The sequence below is a fragment of the Lonchura striata genome, chromosome W (genome assembly GCF_050655825.1).
Source record: "Lonchura striata isolate lonStrDom1 chromosome W, ASM5065582v1, whole genome shotgun sequence".
NCBI lineage: Eukaryota > Metazoa > Chordata > Aves > Passeriformes > Estrildidae > Lonchura > Lonchura striata.
Window position 1 is genome coordinate 16,924,711 of NC_140743.1, and position 23,759 is coordinate 16,948,469.

General features: G+C 44.8%; 1 protein-coding gene across 1 annotated transcript in view; it reads right to left on the reverse strand.

The window, feature by feature from the left end:
- Window positions 1-21,487: 21,487 nt before the first annotated feature.
- The window catches only part of LOC146763124 (protein ARK2N-like), a 98,889-nt gene continuing 96,617 nt past the window's right edge, over window positions 21,488-23,759 (reverse strand). Inside the window, exon 5 of the mRNA XM_085571115.1 lies at window positions 21,488-23,709. Within this exon, the coding sequence (XP_085427241.1) occupies window positions 23,520-23,709 (190 nt within the window). The 3' untranslated portion in view covers window positions 21,488-23,519. The remainder of the gene's footprint in view (window positions 23,710-23,759) is intronic.

A 23,759-nucleotide genomic window follows, 5' to 3' on the forward strand; every position in this document is an offset into this window, starting at 1 on the left:
TTATATCCTCCCATTCCCAGTGAATTTAAAATCTCGATTGTTACCTTTATGCATGTTGTTTTATCCTCTGTGGCTATCAGTATATCATCAACATACTGTAGCAGCAGGTATTGTTCTCTCGGTACTTGCCCACTTGCAGTCCAGATCTCCAGCTCCTTTGCCAGTTGGTTTCCGAATAGGGTGGGACTGTTCTTGAATCCTTGTGGGACCTGTGTGCAGGTGAGCTGGGTCTTTCTTCTGTTCCCTGGATCTTCCCACTCAAAGACAAACAGGTTCCTACTTTCTTTGTCAAGGGGTATGCAGAAAAAGGCATATTTTACATCAATTACTGTAAGCCATTTATATATCTCTTTCACGGATGTAAAAAATGTGTAGGGATTGGCAACCACTGGATAAATGTCCTTAGTTATTTCATTTATTGCTCTCAAATCCTGCACTAGTCTATACTCACCATTGGGTTTCCTCACTGGAAATATAGGTGTATTATATTCTGATTCACATAATTTAAAAATTTGGTATTTTAAGAATTTATCAATAATTTTTACTATTCCCTGCCGTGCTTCTGGTTTTATAGGATACTGTTTAACCTGTACTGCTTTTGCCCCTTCCTTTGATTCAACATGTATTGGTTGTACTAATTTAGATTTCCCAGGTATATCTGTTTCCCATACTGAAGGAATTACTGCATCTTCTACTTCCCTAGGAATAGAGGGAGCTGGTTTTTCTTTAATCATTAAAATTTGTCCTGTCTTTGATGAATGTATTTTCATTAAAAGCTCCCCATTCTCAAAGGTTATTACCGCATCAAGTTTTGCCAATAAATCTCTACCTAAACGGGGAATTGGACACTCAGGCATATATAAGAATTCATGCCTTAAGACTTTATTTCCAAAATACAGATCTAAGGGTTGTAGCAATGGCCAATTTTCCTCCTTCCCTGTGGCCCCAACTATTGTCTTTTGTTTGTCCCAAATTTGTCCTTGCAAATAATTTAGCACAGAAAACGTGGCACTTGTATCCACCAGGAATTTTACTGCTCTATCACCCAGCTGCACCACCACCAAAGGTTCCTTAGTATATTCCGTTACTAGTCAGCTACTGTATTGTCCCAGCACCATTAATTTTGCAATATCTTGATCCTGGCTTGGCTGGTTGCCCTGGTAAAACTGGTTTGGGCACTCATTCTTCCAGTGACCTTCTTGTTTACAATAAGCACACTGGTTAAATCCCAGTCTTAGCACAACATGTCCCCCGTGTCCCCTGCCAAGTCCACCTCCCCTCCCCAGTCTACGGCCACCCCTGCCCCTCCCTCTGATGCCTGCATTTCCCTTCCCTTGTAGTACTGCCAGGAGATTTTGCTGTTGCCTTTTACTGGCCTCTTTTCCCTTGTTATTGTATACCTTCCAGGCTACTTCAAGCAATTTATCCAGATTTCTTAATTCTTCCCCTTCTAATTTTTGCACTTTTCTCTTAATGTCATTCTGTGACTGCCCCAGGAAAATGAGAGAGAGCTGAACCTTTGCTTGTGGCGTATCTATTTGGAGATCTGTGTATTTTCTCACTGCTTCCTTAAGCCTTTCCAAAAACGCAGTTCTTTTCCTGCCTTATCTCATACAATTTAGACCAATTTATAGTCTTAGGCACAGCATTCTGAACCCCTATCTGGACCCAGTCTTGATATTTCTTCAGCCTCTGCATATACCCAGGTGCATTAAGATCCCATCTTGGATCCTTGGTTGGAAAATTATCCTCTAGGGTTCCCATTACGAGCCTATTTCTGATATCCTCCCTTGCCCTTTCCTTGGCTGCTTTAAGTACCATCTCTTTCTCTGTAGAATCCATTAGGGTATCTAATATTACTTGTATATCATCCCAATCTGGATTCTGAGTTTTCATAATAATTTTTACCACCCTTGCCACTTTATCAGGTCCTCTTGCAGTGGCTGATGAATTGCAGCTGAAGTGGTGATCTTTAGAAGGGTATAGTTTTCTCTGAAGATCTGGTGGCAGTTGGGCTGGTCTTCCTCTGCGCCGGGGCCGCCTCCGAGCTCCGCCGCCGCCGCCTCACCGCGCTCCGGCCGTTTCTCTTGGAATCCCGCCGAAAGGAGCTGCTTCTCTGGCAATCCCGCAAATAGAGAGCTGCTCTGTCTCCCAAAAGGTACACCTTTATCCAATAAAAGAGTGCTTGGCTTCCCCCTCTGGGTGGAGCATCTCACAATGGGATGGTGTTACGTTACCAGCCCTGCAGTGGGTCAGTCAATGGCCCATTAACAAACCATTACCTCTTCGGAGCAAACCATTGTTCTTGGAAGAGATAACAAACCTGCCCAACCTCCAACAGATGGCAAATAGAATACAAGCTTATCTTACAAACCAGGACATTAGGATTTTCCCTATAAGTTCCAGACGATTGTTTCCAAATTACTAAATCTGCAGGGGAAAAAGGTACTTTTACAAACACTGGCCCCTCCGCTCCTATTCCCTGTCATAAGGGGGCTATCAAAGTCCACTTTTGTCTACCCAGATCTTTTCTGGCCAAAACCGGTGCGGGCTTTGACCGACTCCGAGTCCTATGAGATACCGGTATTGCAGATTCACTTTCATCTCCACTATCGCTATCTCCTTCACTTTCATCCTCCCCCCTTCTATGTATCACAGTTAAATTTAGATCATCTCCCGGGGAAGAGGGGTCAGGTGATGGTTGACGAGGAGGATAGGGAGAGAAGGGTTGAGTGGGTGAAATAGAACTAGACAAAATAGGATTGGGTGAGGCAGGTGATGAAGTAGGGGTAGGGGCAGGCAGGATAGGGTTAAGTTCTCTTGGTCTTGCGGGGGCTACCTGTAAATCAACATCTGTATCGTTCCTCCGACTCAGACATTCTTTCAACACAAGACATTCTAAACAATGTTTCTCCTTCACACAAACTCCACACTTATCACTTGCAGATGCTCTAACTACCGTCAATCCACATTCAACCTGCCATTCTGGCTTATCTCGCAAGTAGAAAAGCAAATCAATATACGGAACATCATCCCATTTTCTTTTGCGCTTATAAAACAACATCAATTACAAAATAGTGTTACGTTGCAAAGTTCCATTTAGTGGCCACTTTTCACCACCTTCCAAGACTTATTCTGGCCACCATGTATTACAGTAATCAATTAACTTACCCTTACGTAAGTCTTGCCCAAAACTACCCTGTTTCCCATGTGCTAATAAGCACCCCAAAGGAGAAGTATGCAGTATGGGGGCATTTCCACCCAAAAGACCTTTAAGCTTCTCCATATTACAGCTGCATGACACCACAGAATGACAAACCTGCAACGCTTTCGCGATGTCTAACGGACGGCACCTAGGCAATACCACAGGAATTCCTTTAACCCAACGGAGCGTAGCTTTCGCTGCGTCTTATCGGCAGGTACCAGACCAGAGTAAAAGCACCTTATCTCCAGGGGACGTTGTGAGTGGTAAAGGGTCGCGGCACCGATGGGCTCCCCAAGAATCCCTTGGTGCGGGCTGGAGTGTGATTGGGTCGCGGGGTCCTCAGTAGCGCTTGGAGGGTCCCATCTGGGTCACCAAAATATTAGCGTTCAGGAACACACATAATCACGGGATATGATTATATGCAGGTGCTTTTATTTGAAGATCTCTGGGAATCAGGGGTACAGACCCAAATCTGACTCCAACATGGCTTTCGAACTGAACATGTTTTATATTCTACCATTTTATAACTTACATATTAATTATTAAACTTATATTGTTCTATTGTATACATTGACTTTATTCAAGCATGAGTTTCTTGTGATCTTTCTCAAGTCCCTGACTACAGTTTCTCATGATTATTCTTACGATTAAACAGTAATTATATTTAATTACTAGACAATCATCACATCTGTCCTAATTTAGGGCAAATTTGGGAGAAAAACCTCTGGAAGGAGCCCCCAGGAAACAAACCCCCACGTCGCCCTCCCCACCCACCTGGTTCAGGAAAAATTTCCTCAGAGTGAAGTGGAAAAGAACCTGTTTATTTAACAAACAAAGCACTCCCCAGCACCAAAACAAACAAACAAACAAACAAACAAACAAAACCCAAAAACCATCAGATGACAACAAAGCTCTTTCACCACTCTGAAGAGATGAACAAATCCAGAAAGTCTCTCCTGGGAGTGATTGCCTGGGTCTGGATGCTGGGGATTAGTCTCCGGCACTGGGGATGGCTGCTGCAGATCACAAAACGCAGGCTCTCGGTGTTCCTCAGTGTTTCCCAGGTCCTAGTCCAGAGCAGGTTGGATGGTATTCAGGAAAAGGAAAGGAAAAAAACAGTCCAGGGAAAGAATTGGACTGCTTAGCTAAACTAACTAAAAAGCAAAGGCAAAAGCAGAAGCAAGCAAAGCAAAGCAAGCGAAAGCCAGCAAGCAAAGCAAAAGCCAGCACTAGCCAGCACTAGCCTCTTTTAGACAACAGACCATGGGGTAAGGTGAACGAGCTGAAAACAAGACAAAACAAACCTTCACTTTCAGAGTCAGTTCTGAAAGCACAGAACATAATATCAAACATAAACAGAACACATGATTTGGGATACCAGCATCATAACATCACCCCATGACAACATCTAAAAATTATATCATTTATCATGTACTAGCTACACAGGTGCAGTTATAGCAAGGCCTATACTTTCCCAGGGTATCTTTCCCAGGGCCTACTAAGCTTAATTTTCCTTCTAACCCTAAATCCCCATGATTTTAAAACCCTTTTACTATCAAGAGGACCCTTCTGCTGTGGGACTGCTGAGGCTCCAAGAACAACAGGTACCAATCACTACCACAACACTGCACTGTTGACAACACCACACTAATTTGGACTCTCATCCATGAGATGATTTGTGAACTGGAGAGCCAGAGATTGGTCAGCAAGACTCATTCACTCTTCAATAGTTCTATATGGCCAGTGCATAAGTACAATGGAGAGTGGAGGCTGACAGTGGACTATTGTGGCCTGAACAAAGTCACACCATCACTGAGTGCCACTGTGCTGGACATGATGGAACTTCAATAAGAACAGACCTGTCTATCATGTGACCCAGAATAAGAATGATTTCAAGTGGGATCCTGAACAGCAACAAACTTTTGAACAAATTAAACAGGGCATTGTTCACGCAGTAGCCTTTGGGCCAGTCAGGGCAGGATGTGAAGAATATGCTCTACTCCACAGCTGGGAAGTGTTGAGGTGTGGGTTGATTTAGCCAGTTGGTTTTATTAATGTTAGTTAGCCTTTATGCTCCCCCATTTGTCCCCTTATAGTTGGTTTGATCCAAGTTTTTTACCCCAAAATTTCCCACCACTTGTCTCCCCAGTTATCTGTCAGTCTTCTCACCTCTCCCTCTTTTCTCCTTATTTGGTTCCATCAATCTGAGTTTGTTTATACCCATTTGGTTGTCAATCCTATGACCACCCCCATTTTTTTCCAGGAAGTTCTGTATCAATCACTCCAGTTTAGCTTTTCTATTTGTCCCCTGACCTTGTACCTACCCCTGCTACATTATCATAGGTTGTTGTATCCCTCTCTGGTTTATCCCCATTTGGCAAGACAGGTTTACATCCCTGTCCGCCCACCCTCTATTTAAGTTGCTGTTATCATTGATGTCTTTGGCATTTGTCACTGCACCCACTCAGAGGGCACTTTTCTTGCCACACCTGGGGAAATAAAGGACTCTTTGGGCTGGCATACAAGTGTCCTCTCTCATCTCTTCACCTCCTCTCAGCGTGCTGACCTACTGAAGCTGTGCACCCATGAGCAGCACTCAGCACCATCAGGGGGCAGACAATTCCCCCCTGTGGTGCCTACTCACGTGGCGGCCATGCGGCCTCACGCGGGTTGTGCTAGTCAGACCCTTCCACCAGCCCAGGGCCATGGCAGGTAGCTGCCACAGGGAAGAATGGTCCTTCCTGAATCCTCTGGTGCAAAGTACCTGGGGAGACTCAAAGACAATCCCCGGGATTCTGGAGCTGGGGATACAAAGGATCTGAGGCCAGCTATACTCCAACTGAAAAAGAGATACTGGCAGTTGATGAACGGATTCAATCTGCTTCAGAAGTGATTGGCACCAAAGCACAGTTCCTCCTGGCACTCTGACTGCCAGTGCTGGGCTGGATGTTCAAAGGGAAAGTCCTTTCCACACATCATGTCACTGGTGTTTCATGGTTTAAGTGGATGGCTCTGATTACACAGCGAGCTTGAATAGGAAACACCAATCACTGAAGAGTCTTGGAAATCATCACAAACTATCCCAAAGATGATAATTTCAAATTATCATCAGAAGAGGAGGAGGACAAGGTGAGAGGTGCTAAGGAGGCCCCACAATGTTATCAGCTACCCAGAAATGAAAAGCAATATGCTCTCTTTACTGATGGGTCCTGACATTTTACAGGAATATATGAAAAATGGAAAGCTGCTCTACACAGTCCCACATGACGAGTCACAGCAGCTATTGAGGGACAAGGTGGATCAAGTCAGGTTGCAGAGCTGAAAGACATCCAGCTGGCTTTATATATGGCTGAGAGATGGCCAACAGTCTACCTCTACATTGACTCCTTGTCTTGGTTCGACAAGACAGGAGTCTGTGAAAGAGGGCTAAAGCCTCCTGTGCAATGGAGAACGGCAAACCCCCCTCCCTCTGAATTACCAGGATCTTTAAATTAAAAGGCTCTCAGGCAAAGATATGGGAATGGGAGTAACAATTCTTTACTAGGAGAAAACTAGACAACAATTTAAAAAGGCAAATGCAATCGGTACAAACAAAACCAGTGAAAAAGTCCAGGACCTGAGAATTCGGGGTGCCAGTAGCAGTCCTGCTGGGACAATTGCTCCTCTTGCAGTAGTTGATGAATTGCAGCTGCAGTGGTGATCTTTAGAAGGGTATAGTTTTCCTCTGAAGATCTGGTGGCAGTGGGGCCGGTCTTCCTCTGCGCCGGGGTTGCCTCCAAGCTCCGCCGCCGCCGCCTCAGCGCGTTCTGGCTGCTTCGCCGCGAGTGCCGCCGAAGAGAGCTGCTTCCCTGGGAATCCCGCGAAGAGAGAGAGCCAGCTGCCTCTCTCCCCAAAAAGCTACCCCTTTATACCCAATAAAAGAGTGCTTGGCTTCCCCCTCTGGGTGGAACATCTCACAATAGCATGGTGTTATGTTACCAGCCCTGCACTGAATCAGTCAATGGCCCACTAACAAACCATTACCTCTTAGGAGCAAAACCGGTTCTTGGAAAAGATAACAAAACCTGTCCAACAGGTTTGCCTTCAACAGATGGCAAATAGAATACAAGCTTATCTTACAACCCAGGACATTATCCACCCCTTATTCTATTTCCATCTGCACACCATGAAATCTTACACCCAGTTCTCTCTTAAGACCAAGTTTCCCTGTGGTACACAGCGGGTCTCCCCATCTTTCTGCATTACCCACCAAGTGTAACCAGGTCCTTGAGCAAAGACAATCCCACGAATGGGTTGGTCTTTGCCTGAGGTGGGATTAATCCAAACAGTTTTCCCTAAAATACCTTTGATATGTACTACAGGGACCTTATCTCCATCTACTGCGTGTAAGGGTTCTGACTGGGCAGGGCCAGCTCGATTGACAGACCCTTGGGTGTTGACCATCCAGGTTGCCTTTGCCAGGTTAATTTCCCAGTTTCTAAATGTTCCCCCACCAAGTGCCTTTAGGGTAGTCTTAAGGAGTCCGTTGCACCGTTCAACTTTGCCGGCAGCCGGAGCATGATAGGGAATATGATATATCCATTCGATACCATGTTCTCTGGCCCAGGTGTTGATAAGGGTGTTCTTGAAATGGGTGCCGTTGTCAGACTCAATTCTCTCAGGGGTGCCGTGTCTCCACAGGACTTGCTTTTCCAAGCCTAAGATGGTGTTCCGGGCAGTGGCATGAGGTACAGGGAAAGTCTCCAGCCATCCAGTGGTGGCTTCCACCATGGTCAGCACGTAGCGCTTGCCTTGGCGTGTCTGGGGCAGTGTGATATAGTCAATCTGCCAGGCCTCCCCATACTTGTACTTGGACCACCGCCCACCATACCATAGGGGCTTCACTCTCTTGGCCTGTTTGATGGCAGCACACGTCTCACAGTCATGGATAACCTGGGAAACACTGTCCATGGTTAGATCCACCCCTCGGTCTCGTGCCCACTTGTAGGTGGCATCTCTGCCCTGATGACCTGAGGCATCATGAGCCCATCGAGCCAGGAACAACTCCCCCTTATGGTGCCAATCTAAGTCTATCTTTGACACCTCTATTTTTGCTGCCTGATCTACCTGCTCGTTGTTTCGGTGCTCCTCATTAGCCCGACTTTTGGGGACATGGGCATCTACATGACGGACTTTCACCGTCAGCTTTTCCACCCGAGAGGCAATGTCTTTCCATATATCAGCAGCCCAGATTGGCTTTCCTCTACGTTGCCAGTTGGCCTTCCTCCACCTTCCCAGCCAGCCCCACAGAGCATTGGCTACCATCCACGAATCAGTATAAAGGTAGAGCTTTGGCCACTTCTCCCTTTCAGCAATGTCCAGAGCCAGCTGAACAGCCTTGAGTTCGGCGAGTTGGCTCGATCCACCTTCTCCTTCGGTAGCTTGTGCAACTTGGCGTGTGGGGCTCCATACAGCTGCTTTCCACTTCCGGTTCATCCCTACAGTGCGACAGGAACCGTCAGTGAAAAGAGCGTAGCAGGTCTCCTCTGCTGGTAGTTGGTTGTATGGTGGAGCTTCTTCAGCCCTTGCCACTTGTACCTGCTCCTCATCATCAGTGAGACCAAAGTTTTCACCTTCTGGCCAGTTCGTAATTATCTCCAAAATCCCAGGGCGATTCAGGTTTCCAATACGGGCGCGTTGAGTGATGAGGGCAATCCATTTGCTCCATGTGGCGTCAGTGGCATGGTGGGTTGTAGGAACCTTTCCTTTAAACATCCACCCCAGCACCGGTAGTCGGGGTGCCAGGAGGAGTTGTGCTTCTGTGCCAATTACCTCTGAGGCGGCTTGAACTCCTTCAAAGGCAGCCAAGATTTCCTTCTCTGTGGGAGTGTAGTTGGCTTCAGACCCTCTGTAACTTCGGCTCCAGAATCCCAGTGGTCGGCCTCGAGTCTCCCCAGGCACTTTCTGCCAAAGGCTCCAGGACAACCCATGGTTCCCGGCTGCAGAGTAGAGCACATTCTTGACCTCTGGTCCCGTTCTGACTGGGCCAAGGGCTACAGCATGAGCGATCTCCTGCTTGATCTGGGTGAAGGCTTGTTGCTGCTCAGGGCCCCAGTGGAAATCATTCTTCTTTCGGGTAACCAGATAAAGAGGGCTCACAATCTGGCTATACTCAGGAATGTGCATTCTCCAGAAACCTATGGCACCCAGGAAAGCTTGTGTTTCCTTTTTGCTGGTTGGTGGGGACATAGCTGTGATCTTGTTGATGACCTCAGTGGGAATCTGGCGCCGTCCATCTTGCCATTTCACTCCCAGGAACTGGATCTCTCGGGCAGGTCCCTTGACTTTGCTCTTCTTGATGGCAAAGCCAGCTTCTAGTAGTATCTGGATGATCCTCTCACCTTTCTCAAACACTTCTGCCGCTGTGCTCCCCCACACAATGATGTCATCAATGTATTGCAGGTGTTCTGGAGCCTCACCCTTTTCTAGTGCAGCCTGGATCAGTCCATGGCAGATGGTGGGGCTGTGTTTCCACCCCTGGGGCAGTCGGTTCCAGGTGTACTGCACGCCCCTCTAGGTGAAAGCAAACTGAGGCCTGCATTCTGCTGCCAGAGGAATGGAGAAAAATGCATTAGCAATATCAATGGTGGCATACCACTTTGCTGCCTTGGTCTCCAGCTCGTACTGGAGTTCCAGCATGTCCGGCACAGCAGCGCTCAGCGGTGGAGTCACTTCATTTAAGCCACGGTAGTCCACAGTCAATCTCCATTCTTTGTCAGATTTGCGCACAGGCCAGATGGGGCTGTTGAAGGGTGAGTGGGTTTTGCTGACCACCCCTTGGCTCTCCAGCTCCCGAATCATTTTGTGGATGGGGATCACGGCATCTCGATCCGTCCGATACTGCCGGCGGTGCACTGTCGAGGTCGCAATTGGCACGCGTTGTTCTTCCACCCTTAGGAGTCCTACTGCAGAGGGGTTTTCTGACAGTCCAGGCAAGGCGTTCAATTGCTTAATGTCTTCTGCCTCTACAGCGGCTATTCCAAAAGCCCACCTGAGTCCCTTTGGGTCTTTGTAATAGCCGTTCCGGAGGAAGTCTATGCCTAGGATACACGGAGCATCTGGGCCAGTCACTATAGGATGTTTCTTCCACTCCTTCCCAGTCAGGCTCACCTCGGCTTCCACCAGAGTCAATTGTTGTGATCCCCCTGTCACACCAGCAATGGAAACAGGCTCTGCCCCCACATGTCCCGATGGTATCAGAGTACACTGTGCACCAGTATCAACTAAAGCATCATATTTTTGTGGCTCTGATGTGCCAGGCCATCGGATCCACACTGTCCAGAAGATCCGGTTTTCCCGTGCCTCTCCCTGGCTAGAGACAGGGCCCCTCTAACACTGGTTATCATTCCTTTCCTGGGCATACATACTAGAGGTCCCTTCAAGGGGGTCTGACAGATCGTACCCACAAGCTTGGTCATGGGAGGTTGAGGCTACCTTCACTTTGATGGAACTCCCCCGGTTAGAGTTTCCCTCCTTAAGTTGACGGACCCGTGCTGCCAGGACAGAAGTGGGTTTCCCATCCCACCTCCCCATGTCTTCCCCATGGTCACGCAGGAAGAACCACAGATTAGCCCTTGGGGTGTACCCTCTCTCTCTAGCTGGGGATTGTTGGGCGCTGATTCTGGGGCCTGTGACTCTCACGGGTGCTGTATTAACCTTCCTTATCTCCTCCCTCATCTCCTCTTTAAACTCCTTAATCACAGCTGAGATATGAGCCTGCATTGGGCCATTAATCATACTCTCATAATTCCTAAGTTTGTTGGCAACAGAACCTATTGTCTCCCGGTGGGTGTCAGCATTGATTGTTGCAATGAAGGTGGTGTATTGAGATGGCCCAAGATTTGCCAGACTCCACAGCATTTGTCCCGTACACCTGACCTTGTCAGGGTCATTATTGTGTCGTCCATCCCTCCCAAAGAGTACCTCCAATACTGCCACTTCCCTCAGCTGTTGGATCCCTTCCTCGAGGGTCTTCCAGCGCATTCTATGATGGTGCTCTTGCATTCTCTCTCTGTGGACAAACCTCTCCCTGACACTCATTAAGAGCCGCTCCCAGAGAGAAAGGGACCCTGGTTCCCTTACAAAAACCTGATTTATACCCGAGTCCTGGGTCAAGGGTCCCAAGTTCCTTGCCTCACCACCGTCCAGCTGCACGCCTGTACCCATAAGATCCCAAACCCGGAGTAGCCAGTTAGCATAAGCCTCACGCCCTCGTCGTACAATGTCTTTATGCAGATTACGAAGACTTTCGTACGTCAGGGACTCGGTGATGATAGCAATCTCTGGCTCCCCTGTGGGTTGTGAGGTTCCTCCATTCCTGTCCCTATCTGCAGGGTGCTCTGCTTTCACCTTAGACTTCCTTGTTTCTACCGGGGCCACTGCTGCTGACCGTGACTGCCTTTGTGGTTCAGCTGGAACCTGGACAGTTGTAACATCTGTGGGTTCCACAGCTGTACTATTAGACTGTCCCTCCTCAAGGCAAAGGGCCGGTTTCTCACCAGCTGGGGAAATGCACTCCTTCAGCATCTCTCGTATCTCCTTAACCAGAACCCTCACCCAATCTGGGCGGTTCATTTCTGAGGTGGGCTGTGGGGCAGGGTCAGGCTCTGGAGCAGCAGCATCTCGAGTCTGTGGTGTAGGTGTGAGGGTAGTTATCCAGGTTAATCTTCCCTTATCTCTGAATGCTAAATATAACAGGACTATCAGCAACACCACCCATTGTATGGTATCATTAGCACTTAGAAAGGATCTTAACCCTTTGAGAACTGGTGGAGCAGACCCAAAAAGATGGTTAAAAGGTTGGGAGAAAGTTTGCCCAGGTGCTATTTCCTTGCAGTAGGTACCGTTATTAAAGTAACCCCAAAAACATACAGTTAACGTGTGATAGCTATGAATCCATGTACCTGCCTTCCAGAGGAAATTAAAGATCCATGAATTCCTCACCCAATTAACCCAGAAGCCAAACTTGATAACAGACACCGTAGCCTTAGTTATAGGACCCATTTTTAGATAAGGGTCTGCAAATGGGAAAAGTATAGCTACGATCACATGCCACCCAAACCAAGGTAAACTAGACCACATGGTGATGCTGAAGATGTTTTTACACACAACAAAAAACCAAATTACTTAAGAACTGTTAATCCTTTTTCCCTCTCAATGCCCTCGGGCCCCACGTTGATACGCCAAAATCTGTCTTGGTTCGACAAGACAGGAGTCTGTGAAAGAGGGCTAAAGCCTCCTGTGCAATGGAGAACGGCAAACCCCCCTCCCTCTGAATTACCAGGATCTTTAAATTAAAAGGCTCTCAGGCAAAGATATGGGAATGGGAGTAACAATTCTTTACTAGGAGAAAACTAGACAACAATTTAAAAAGGCAAATGCAATCGGTACAAACAAAACCAGTGAAAAAGTCCAGGACCTGAGAATTCGGGGTGCCAGTAGCAGTCCTGCTGGGACAATTGCTCCTCTTGCAGTAGTTGATGAATTGCAGCTGCAGTGGTGATCTTTAGAAGGGTATAGTTTTCCTCTGAAGATCTGGTGGCAGTGGGGCCGGTCTTCCTCTGCGCCGGGGTTGCCTCCAAGCTCCGCCGCCGCCGCCTCAGCGCGTTCTGGCTGCTTCGCCGCGAGTGCCGCCGAAGAGAGCTGCTTCCCTGGGAATCCCGCGAAGAGAGAGAGCCAGCTGCCTCTCTCCCCAAAAAGCTACCCCTTTATACCCAATAAAAGAGTGCTTGGCTTCCCCCTCTGGGTGGAACATCTCACAATAGCATGGTGTTATGTTACCAGCCCTGCATTGAATCAGTCAATGGCCCACTAACAAACCATTACCTCTTAGGAGCAAAACCGGTTCTTGGAAAAGATAACAAAACCTGCCCAACAGGTTTGCCTTCAACAGATGGCAAATAGAATACACGCTTATCTTACAACCCAGGACACTCCTGTATAATAGCAAGCACCTTGTGGGGATGGGTGGACCAATGAGAGAAGGCCAATTGGCAGCACAAAGGAAAACCCATCTCAGCTTCTGAATTGTGGCAAGAGATTGTTACCTGGGTAGAGAAGTTGACTATGAAAATACATCATATAGACGCACACGTACCTAAGAGTTGGGCTAAAAACGAGCCTCAAAACAACAGACATTGATCAAGCTGCCAAAAATAGTGTCTCAGTGTCATGGTTTCACACTGGCACAATGCCAGCGCCCCCATAAAAATGCAACATATCAATTGAATGCTGTGAAATGCGATCAAGAAAAGAGCAAAGCAGGCCTAAACTTAATAAGAAAGGAAAAAAAATACTTTATTAAGCTACCACTACTACTATAAAATAAAAAAGAAAGGATAAAAAAACACACGCAAAATTCAAAATGAAAACCTTTCAAAACATTCCTCCTCCCACCACCCAACTCCAACAAACCACAGTGAGACACATTTGGACACTTAATCAAGTCTTCACCCTTCCACATAATCAATACTGAGTCCATCAGGAGAGAGAGGAGTCTCCCTTGCACCATAGACCCCCAGGAAACACAGCTGCCACCTCTTGTGTTTCCATGTCACACGTGGCGCCGCCTGGAAAGAATCTGCCAGTGTGACACTCTCCTCTCCATGTCACAGTGCTCTCACCACCGTGCATGGACAGACACTGCTTATAGGGCTCCTTTAAGGATGTTTTGCCAAGGACCAACAGGAAAAACAGTCCAGTGTCTCATTTTGGGACTACAGTCCGTCCGTCGTCCCCCCCCCCCCCCCCCCCCCATTTTCCCCTGGGGCCTAGGGTCCAAGAACAGAGATCGTCTTCTTCTCTGAAGACGGAGGGCATCATCACACCCTCCTCAGCTTTCCTCTGTTCATTCCTGAACTGGTAGTTGCTGAAGGAGGTCTCTTGGCTCACCATTGCATCCCCCTAAAATGCAGTCTCTTTTGGAGGAAGGATTGGTTCAGTCTATGGATAACAAGAAGAGTCCAGCCAAAAAGTCACTCCATCATCTCCCCCCAACCTTCTTTCCCTAACATCTCAGGTCCCAGGCTGTCTCTCTTTCCTTCAAATTGAGGAGGAGTAATATCTCACAAAGCCTTCATTTCCCAGGAAAGGGTTAAAATTCCCGTACTCCCCAGATGGCTGAATTCTCGGCCCAGGACTCCATCTTCAGTCTCCCACACTGGGCATCTTCCCCCCCCCCCCCTCCTTCTCCTCTGCTGGCGAACTTCCAGGTGTCTGCAGGCTCTCTATCTCTTTCCCTCTAGGTTGGGGGGGGGGGGGGGGAGAACAAAGACATCCCAGACATTCTCCACCCTTCCGTTCGCAGGAGCTGGCCCAGCTCAGTTCCTGATCCTTCGATCCTTCACCCCCTGGACTACCTCCCCAGACCACATGGCTTCCCCTCCCCCACCCAGCTCGTGGCTGGGCAGGGGAGGTCTGCACTCTCCCATGACCAGAACCAAAAAGAGCGAGTTCTCCTGGGAATTCTGCTTTTAACCCCTCTGTGTTCTCAGAGGCGTGTCCACCTTCAATTGGTCACTCCAAGTGTCAGTATCCAAACCTGACCCCTGACTGGATTGACCTCTTCCTTCCGAGAAAATTCTTTTTCCGTGTCAAACCACGACACTCCACCCTTACCGGGAAAATATAATTTTGAGCAAGATAAGATGGTGATAAGATGAAGGCTGTGAGATGGGATAAAAGAGGAATAAGAGCAAAGCATGTGTTTGGTTGAATGTAATTTTGATAATGATTTTGTAATCTGTTTTCTCAGAGCTGAAAGGTGGAGTGTCCTGGTTTGACATCGCCTTTTGGAGCTTATCTTCTTCGAGCCAATAAACTCGGAACACAGATAGCCCCAGAAGGACGGCTCCTTGCTTTTGTCTCAGTCACTCTGCATGTCTTTCAGTCTGGTGGCTTCGTCTTCCCACTGGCCATACCTCGTGCCCACAGCGGCACATGAGTGGCCTTTACTGCCGCAGTGCTACAGGTACTGAGTTAGTCGAGACTTGGTAACCTAGCAACAGCCCTAGTGGCTCCACGGTAGAATTCCTGCCTGCCACGCTGGCAGTCTGGGTTCTAATCCCGGCAGGGGCACTAGTGCTAGCTGAGACTTGGGAAGGCACAGTGACAGTCTTCCTTATTACAGTAGCCTTGCAAAACCCTCATCCTATTTTTGGAAGCACAGTAAATGTTAAGCATTGTCTAGTTAGCTACCCCTAATCAATCACTCTTTAACCCCTAACTCCCTTGTATCACCACCAGGGATATGTTTAGAAGCTGATGTTTTGGTTGCATCTTTCCATCATGCTGGAGATGATCTTTCTGTCCAGAGATTGGGAATTTTCTCCAGAAGCAAGAGGCAAAGCTGGAGGAGCTGTTAAGGAGTCACGCACCAGCTGCCCTTGATGACATCCCACTCTGGTGGGTCTCATCCTTGTTGGTACCCCATGTTGTGAGGACTCCATTATTCTCAACTCCCATGCAACCAAGATAGGAAGCTGAGCAAGTGTAGTCTTTCACCTTCAAGACCCAACCTCAAATGCTCAGAAGAACCACTGCTTAGTCCAAATATATTCATTAAACCACATCACCACTTTATTTAAATGCAAAACAATTTTCTGAAGGTGTCCTTCTCCCCTTGCTGCTCTGAGCAATACAGAGCTGAGGGGGTATCCTCCTCCTAGAGACATACTGCTGACCAAGAGAAGAAGGAAAGCCCAGCCAAGGAGGTGGTTTCCAGTGCATCATGGAGATATTCACCTTGGCTCTTTGTACAGATGACAGATCCCATTAGAGCCATAAAATTTTAGCAGAAGGGAGGTGTTAGTGAAATGTCAGAATATAGAACTGAGGCACTCAGCCAGTGATTTCAACCTGGCAGAGCTTCTGCAAGGGGTATTTTTATTCAGTGGTTTGGTCACATGCAGTTCAGGAATAGTGTAAATAAATGGACTTAAATGGGAAGTGTAATCATGTGGAAAAGCAAAAAAAATTGCCCTGCCATGAATCTGTCATATTCTGTGCCAGGTAAGATGAGCTTTGAGCAAAAATCCATAACACAAGTGACACATTTCCCGTTAGGATCTTAGAAGCATCACTTCAGCCCAACCACCTCGAACATGAAAGCTCCTCTTGGGATTTACAGGAACACCGCCAGCTGTGAAAAAACATTCACTCTCCTGTGAAAATTAAAAAGTTTAATAAAGGACAATAGGAGACAAGGACCATAGAGCAAAGGTGCTCTATTACGGCCATGTGCATCTTGGCACTCAACCAAGAACACACTGTTATCTTCAGACATACCCCTTAAACACATTTTTCCTTACATCAGCCCTTTGCACATTCATAGACCCTTATGCATAGTAAACTTTTTTCCCAAACTAGTTTACATATTCCAATAATTGTTTAGCATGGTTCCTCCTTGGTTCCGCCTTTTTAGAGTATGCGTATTCCTTGGTTGTGGTTTTAGTCCTTTTTTATCATCACCTTCAGTTTTGGGCCCTGGCCCACATTGTCTTCAGACAGTGAGTGCTGATAGCTGGCATATCTGTAGCAGGTTTCCTCTTCATATGTTCATTGGATATTATCCCATCCAAGGAGGCATTTTAACACAAGCATACTTATATCAGCTATTTCACTACTATGTCTAAGCTTAATTAATAACAGAAATAAAAACTATATCTTTATAATAAAGTTACTTTAACATCACATATATAAAATCTATTTTAATATTTGTGAAAAGCCAATATTATAATATGTATCTATAACACAGCTCATAACAATATGGATAAATATTTCCTATGTATCTACAATCTCAGAGGGAGGATTTGAATGTCCTCTGCTTCGAAATGGCAGCTTCTCTTGGAGGTCCATGTGGCCATACAGTGGGGCATCCAGAGGGCTATAGTTGTAATCATGAGGGGGAATAAAGAGTATTTTAGGATGTAAATAGTTACATTTGCCACTGGTAATATTCTAAAAGATGCATTTCCAAGGAAGCAATGGCAAGTCACTATTTTTATGAGGGACTTGATGATCCTTGTAGGTCCCTTTCAACTCAGAATATTCTGTGATCTGTGATTTAGGCATATAGAGTAGGAGATTTCTACTAAAAACTGCTGATCACACCAAGCAGTATTGTGATGGCTAACAACTGGCCTGAAAGCCTCACAGGCACAAGTAACCCTGACCTTAACTTGATCAGTGTATACCTACAATAGAAAGAAAATGTCTTTTGGAGAGAGGGCACTGAGAGGTGGAGGGACTTGGCTGCAGAGAACAGAAGCCAGCCAATCCCTGATGAGCATGTACGCAGGCAGCTATTGGTCAGTGAACCGGGTGGCACCAAGATTCTAGCCAATTGGGGTCAATAATGTAAAAGCAAATACTGAATAATAAAGTTTGCTATTGCCTCATGAACCTCGGAGTGTTGTGTCATGTCTGTCTCAACTGCGATACAGTGTAGCAGTATTGTCAGTACTGGAAGATGTGGATGAGGTTGGATGAACTGGAGTGATGGGCATGACACTGGAGTTCAGTGATGTCAAGTCTGAAGTAGACACACAAAGACCTGGCAGAATGGAAATGGGAGATTTGGATGTCCTTGATCGTGGGCCAGCCAGAAGCTGTCAATGCTATTAAGCCATGGATAAAGCAAATGCAATCCTCAGATGTGGATGTTCTCAGTTCAGTCAGAGAGAAAAGAGAGAGAATTCTCCCAGGCCTAGGCTGGAAAAGTTAGGAGAAGGAATGAAAACAATTATTACCACTCCTTCTGTTTAAATTGTTTATAGATATGTTCTACCACAGTGTGCTATTCATAGTGCACCTTAGCAATCCCGGCTATAAAAAAGGAACGCTACTTGTTAATAAAGATTATTCTTTGCCTTCTGAACCGAGTATCTTAATTTCTGTCCCTGCATCAACAATGGCACTCAGATGTACAAGATGGCATTTTGTCAGAGGCTCGCATAGAAACCCCCCTGGAAAAGGCACTTGTCAGGATCCATGAGTTCTACATTCAATTTGCGTGGCCTACAGCACTGAAAAATTATTTTGACAAGAGACTCTTACCTGTTTCTTTCCCCAGCTGTGATGTGGTTGCTCTGGATTCACACAAAGCTGCCAATGCAGCTAGTAAATGTAGAAAATTATTTGAAATTAAACTTTCAGACAGTTTTTCCCTGTCCACTCCAGCTTTGCCCTAAGACTTACTGTCTGAAAAATGCTTCCTTCCCAGTTGCTGTCACTCAATTTTAATTTTAAACTGAATTACAAATCCAGAAGACTAACCAGTTGCAAGAAAAAACTTCCAAGGGGCATGTATGAATCAGTAGTTGTAAGGACTCATTTACTTTTCATAAAGTTCTTAGTATCAAAATATAGACCAGGGAGGGCTGGATCCTCATCTGCTGTTCAGTTTTAGTAAAAGGAAGACATTAATCTTCTTTGCACCAAATGACAAAAGTAATGCAGGGTTTGTCCATCACAAGTTTGCATTTTGCAGGCATGCTGCTCCATTCCTTTACAGACAGAAGGGAAACTGCATCCCTGAGATGCTCTGGAGAGAAAGCCACAGCAGCTGACATTCATAGATAAAGACCGTAAAAAGAAGAGGCAAAACCAAGTACTATTTCAGCAAATGGAGATGATGCACTCAGCAAAGGACACCATTTACAGATTCTCCAGGGAACTGGGGAACTAATCCACTTAATAAAAAGCTTTCAGTCTCCATTTCAAGGCAGACAAACTAAATTTTCAGCCACAAAATTATTCTGCATTGCATCAAATTCACTGGAGAAAGCAATACAAAATCTAATCTCTTTGGGTAGCTTTTATTAGTTCTTATTTTGCCCCTGAAATGACAATTCCCCCAAAGCCATGTGACTCCTACATAAAAGCAAAGTGGCCTGAGCTACAAGGTGTCAAGTACCACACGAGAAATTTTAAGCTTTCCATTCAATGTATCCTTAAGTCTAAAGACAATGAGTATGTCTTGCTGGTGGAAAAAAAATTCAGGAGATGTGTCAGCTTTCCTCTTCCTACATCTGCACCAACCTCCACAGCAATGTTTTCCCTCAGCTGGTGATATACATGAAATAAAATCCAAGTCTGGTGTCCACCTCCACAACCACCATCAGATCCAGAATTTGTATTTTCAAGCTTCACAAAAGCCAAGAACTCAATGGGGCTGAAAACCAACTCAATTCACTCTCATTACCCATCTTGATATTTAAAATACATGGATAAATGCCTCTTGTCTCACCACTGAGAGTCTTCTCACAGGATAAAAACATTGGAACTGAAGCAAACTCCCTATTTAGCTGGAAATGCAATGACATTATTGTTATTATTATTATTTTGATTGCTATTTCCATATTGCCTATGAGAAGACTGTGGGACTGTGCGCAGTGGGACACCAAGTTTAGCACAGCAGTTATACTTGTCATCCTTCTCTTTACTTGTGGCTGTAAATTCCCTGGTATAATTCAGTGGTTACCAAATGCAGTTCAGCCTGGCACCACCTCTTGTGGTCTGCAAGGACCTGCCCAGAACTTCATAGCTAGTCTATACATCCATTTCAAATGGCAGTAGGTCTAAGCTTGTCAGCACTATCTGTCTGTGAGAAAATTTGAGTGTGACATTGGTCTCATTGACCGGCTGGGAGCTCATTGAAAACTGGGAGAATGGGACAAGGGGATACAGACAGAGAAATACTGGTGTAAAGGTTGCTCAGACACCTTAAGGACTGCCATGTGTGGGGACATGGAGGCTGTGCAGAAACCACATGCCTAGAAGGGATTCTGCAGAGCACAATGGGGTCCCAACATAAGGAGGATGTGGACCTGTTGGTGCAAGTCCAGAGGAGGTCACCAAGATTCTCAGAGCCTGGAGCACCTCTGCTATGAAGACAGGCTGAGAGAGTTGGGGTTGTTCAGCCCGGAGAAGGTGGCTCTGGGAAGACCTTAGAGCACTTTCCAGTAAGAAAGGGGCTACAAGAGAGATGGACAGAGACTTTGGACAAGAGCATGGAGGGATAGGACAAGGGGGAATAGCTTCAAACTGACAGAGCGCAGGTTTATATTAGATATTAGACAGAAATTCTTGACTGTGAAGGTGGTGAGGCAAAGGCACAGGTTGCCCAGAGAAGCTGTGGCTGCTTAATCCCTGGCAGTGTTCAAGGCCAGATTGGATGGGGCTTGAAGACACCCAATCTAATGGAAGGTGTCCCTACCAACTGTCTTTAAGGCCCCTTTCAACCCATACCATTGTATGGTTCTATGATGGGCAGCAACAGCTTGTTACTGGTACATCCCCTGGCATCCCCCACCAGTGTTACAGGGAGAAGTGATGGTCCTGCCCTGGTCTAACAGATAAAAGCAAGCTTTTTCAGTCAGGAAATCACTTTTACATTTTAAATGTACAAAATGAAACACATTACAGTGGGGAAAAGTGCTGAATTTGGACAGTTGTAACCCAGACCTTAGGGCTTTAATTTGGAGATGTGACAAAGCAGATTGATGAAAGTGGAAAGAAATCCCAAACAAATTTATACTATTTAAATAATACACAATTTTATTTTGTTTTAAAATAGTTTAACCTTTATGCTACAGACTTGTTTCAAAAAACAGGTCTTATCTTGCACCAAAAAAAATTATATATATATATATATATATATATATATATATATATATATATATATATAAACCGCTCTGTTTTATTATTTTCTTTTCTTCAAAGACCATTAAATACTAGATGGAAAACGAGAACTAAATAATGACTATTGAGAACAATCTAGAATTTTTAACTAGACTTGCATGTTTTAAACATTTATATTCTAAGCAATGTTTTGTTTTCACTATAGAAGATTCCAAATTCACACTCCAGCAATTCAGGAACTGCTTAAAGCCTGAAGGGCTTGAGCCAATGCATACTAAAGTTCATGGAAAGTCCTGCATCAACTCCAATGGGTTCTGGTTCAGGCCCAAGTGCATTGGTTCTTAGCCATACAATGGCTATCATTTCTCTTTCCTGCCAAGAAGAGCAAAATCATACAGGCACCTTTTGCTCTTATTAAAAAAAAAAAAAAATTAAAACCAAACAACTTCCTAGCTATCCAGTGATTGCAGTTTTCAGATTACTCATCACCCTTTCAAATTTGTTAAGAATAAGAAAAAATATGTAGCGTTTTAAATAAAACTTGCATCAGACTAAAATGCATGAACTGTTTAAACAAACACAGTGCACAATTGGAGTAAGCTTGGTTAGGACACAGTTGTTTTTATATATACATGGAAGTCACATCAAACTGAAAAACAAGAGTGTTAGCTTGCATTTTTCATAGAAGGACTACAAATGGATTTCTGCAACTTTCTTCACAACTGATGTTCAAAAGACTTTGTGAAACAGGAAAAAGCAGCCACAGTATGCCACTGTTTAAGTTGCTGTTGCAAAATGTGTGCTAGTCCACTAAAATAATGTCTGAGTTGTGTGATTAAAATGCAGGGAGAAAAGAACACTACTGAATATAGTGCCCAAATAACATGGGGCTTTTCCCTACTGCAGTGTGAATGGGCTCCATCCACACTCCTCTCCCATCCTCTTTCCTTCCCCCAGAGAAAGAAATCGGTCACTAGAAGTACCACATACATTTTTCTGGCCATGCAATATACTTATATTCAATGTTTTAGAAAGCTTGAAATTGGAATATCAATCCCTTAACTAATTGTTCTTTAAAGTGCAGTCTGAGCTGTTCTGCTTTTTTTTTTTCTTTTTTTTTGCCTGCAGATAAAATTATTGGAAGGCAAATAAAATTTATAAACCAGCCAACACAAAAAGAAAACAGAACTTCCCATGTCCTCATTACCACCTGTTCAGCCTCAAATGTCAGAAAATCTGATGATAGAGCTGTACAAAATTCCCACTAGAAACAACAGGAATACAAATAAATGTTTTAATTGCACAATAGACATTTAAAGTGAATATAATCTTGTAAAGTCTAATCTTTGGTTTTTGCCTTGAGAAAGGCTCAAAATGACAGGTGAATGGCAAGAATTTCCATATACACTACAGAAACTACAGACTGCTAAAGTAAGTAGTTTCGCTGATTTCAGTAAATATTCTGGTAGAAAGTGTTTCCTGAATCATATCTGAAAAAGCAATTCCAAAACTAGCATAAGAGACATGACCTAAAGCCAGGAAAATAGTACAGATCTATTTTAAAAAATAATAATAATTTAAAAAATCGCAACCCTAAGTTCTAATCCAGCAACACCTTTTAGGACAGAGTTTTAAGCACTTGAATGATCCATCTAGGTTCAGCAAACTGTCCCTGCTGAATGTTACACAGCTACTAAAGTGCTTTGCCAGACTGGGATTTTGGAATTTGTTTGTGGTTGGGTTGTTTTTGAGATGGTGAATGAAGCAAATAAGCAACAGTAGAAATGAGGACTATGAGCAAAATGTTTCATTTCTCTACTACTCCAGGCAAGACTTTGATTTAGGCAAATAAATTCAGCTCTATTTAAAAAAGAGAGGGATGCTGGGCCTTTTTATTACTTTTCCTTTTCCTGTGCTTTTGCCATAATCATCTGCTACTAAGTCACTACTATTACTATTTTAAATGATAACAAGACATGGTAAATGATCAGTGAAACACAGTAGTCAGATAGAATACTCAGAACTGAACAGTGCAAACTAGAAATTATATTGAAAATAAAAATGTTTAAAATAAAAGCTATTCAGCGCATATGTTATGGGCCATTTGCATTAAAGACAGTCCCTCCTGCTGGTAAAATATCCAAATCAGTTTGGGTAAAAATACTCTTGGCCCAATTTTCAGAAGTACTGAATACACTCAGTTCCACTGAAATCAGTGAGGATACAGCATTTTTCAAAACCACTGATGCTCACACACAGCAAAACATTAACTTCTACTAAGAAACTCAATATACTGATAAATTAAAAATGTTCTGAAATTGGAGGTGAAAAAGGGTGGATGGACATAAGTCTGCACACAGTTATTTCTTCAGATTAACATGCACATGTTAGAAACTGTAGATGTGTTTTAAATTTGGTACTGTTAGGCTTTAATTCTGGGAGGAATCCTTCTTTGAGAAGGTAAAACCATTTTAAATTATATTGAAATCATACTACATTCTTATGGAAATGAAAAAGATAATGAGTTTGAATTTTGTAAAGCCAAGAAGGGAACTTCTGAAGTTGAAACTTTAACAATGAACATCTGTGCCACAAAGGGGAGAAGAGGTGGGGACAGAAACAAAGGTATGATGCATTACAGTAGATATTTGCGTCTTGTATCCTCATCCAAAGTGAGGTCTACTACTTCTGGGGGTGAAGACCAGTTCTGTTGGGGAGTCACTGCTGTCCATGATTGTGTTTGGTGACTGTTAATATATTGTGAGCTTGAGTCATGCTTCCAAGAAGACACACTCTGAATCACACCTCCCCTGGGATGCGCATACCTGTAGCAAGGCAAAAACCACAAAGGATTAAAGCTACTATTGTATTCAGG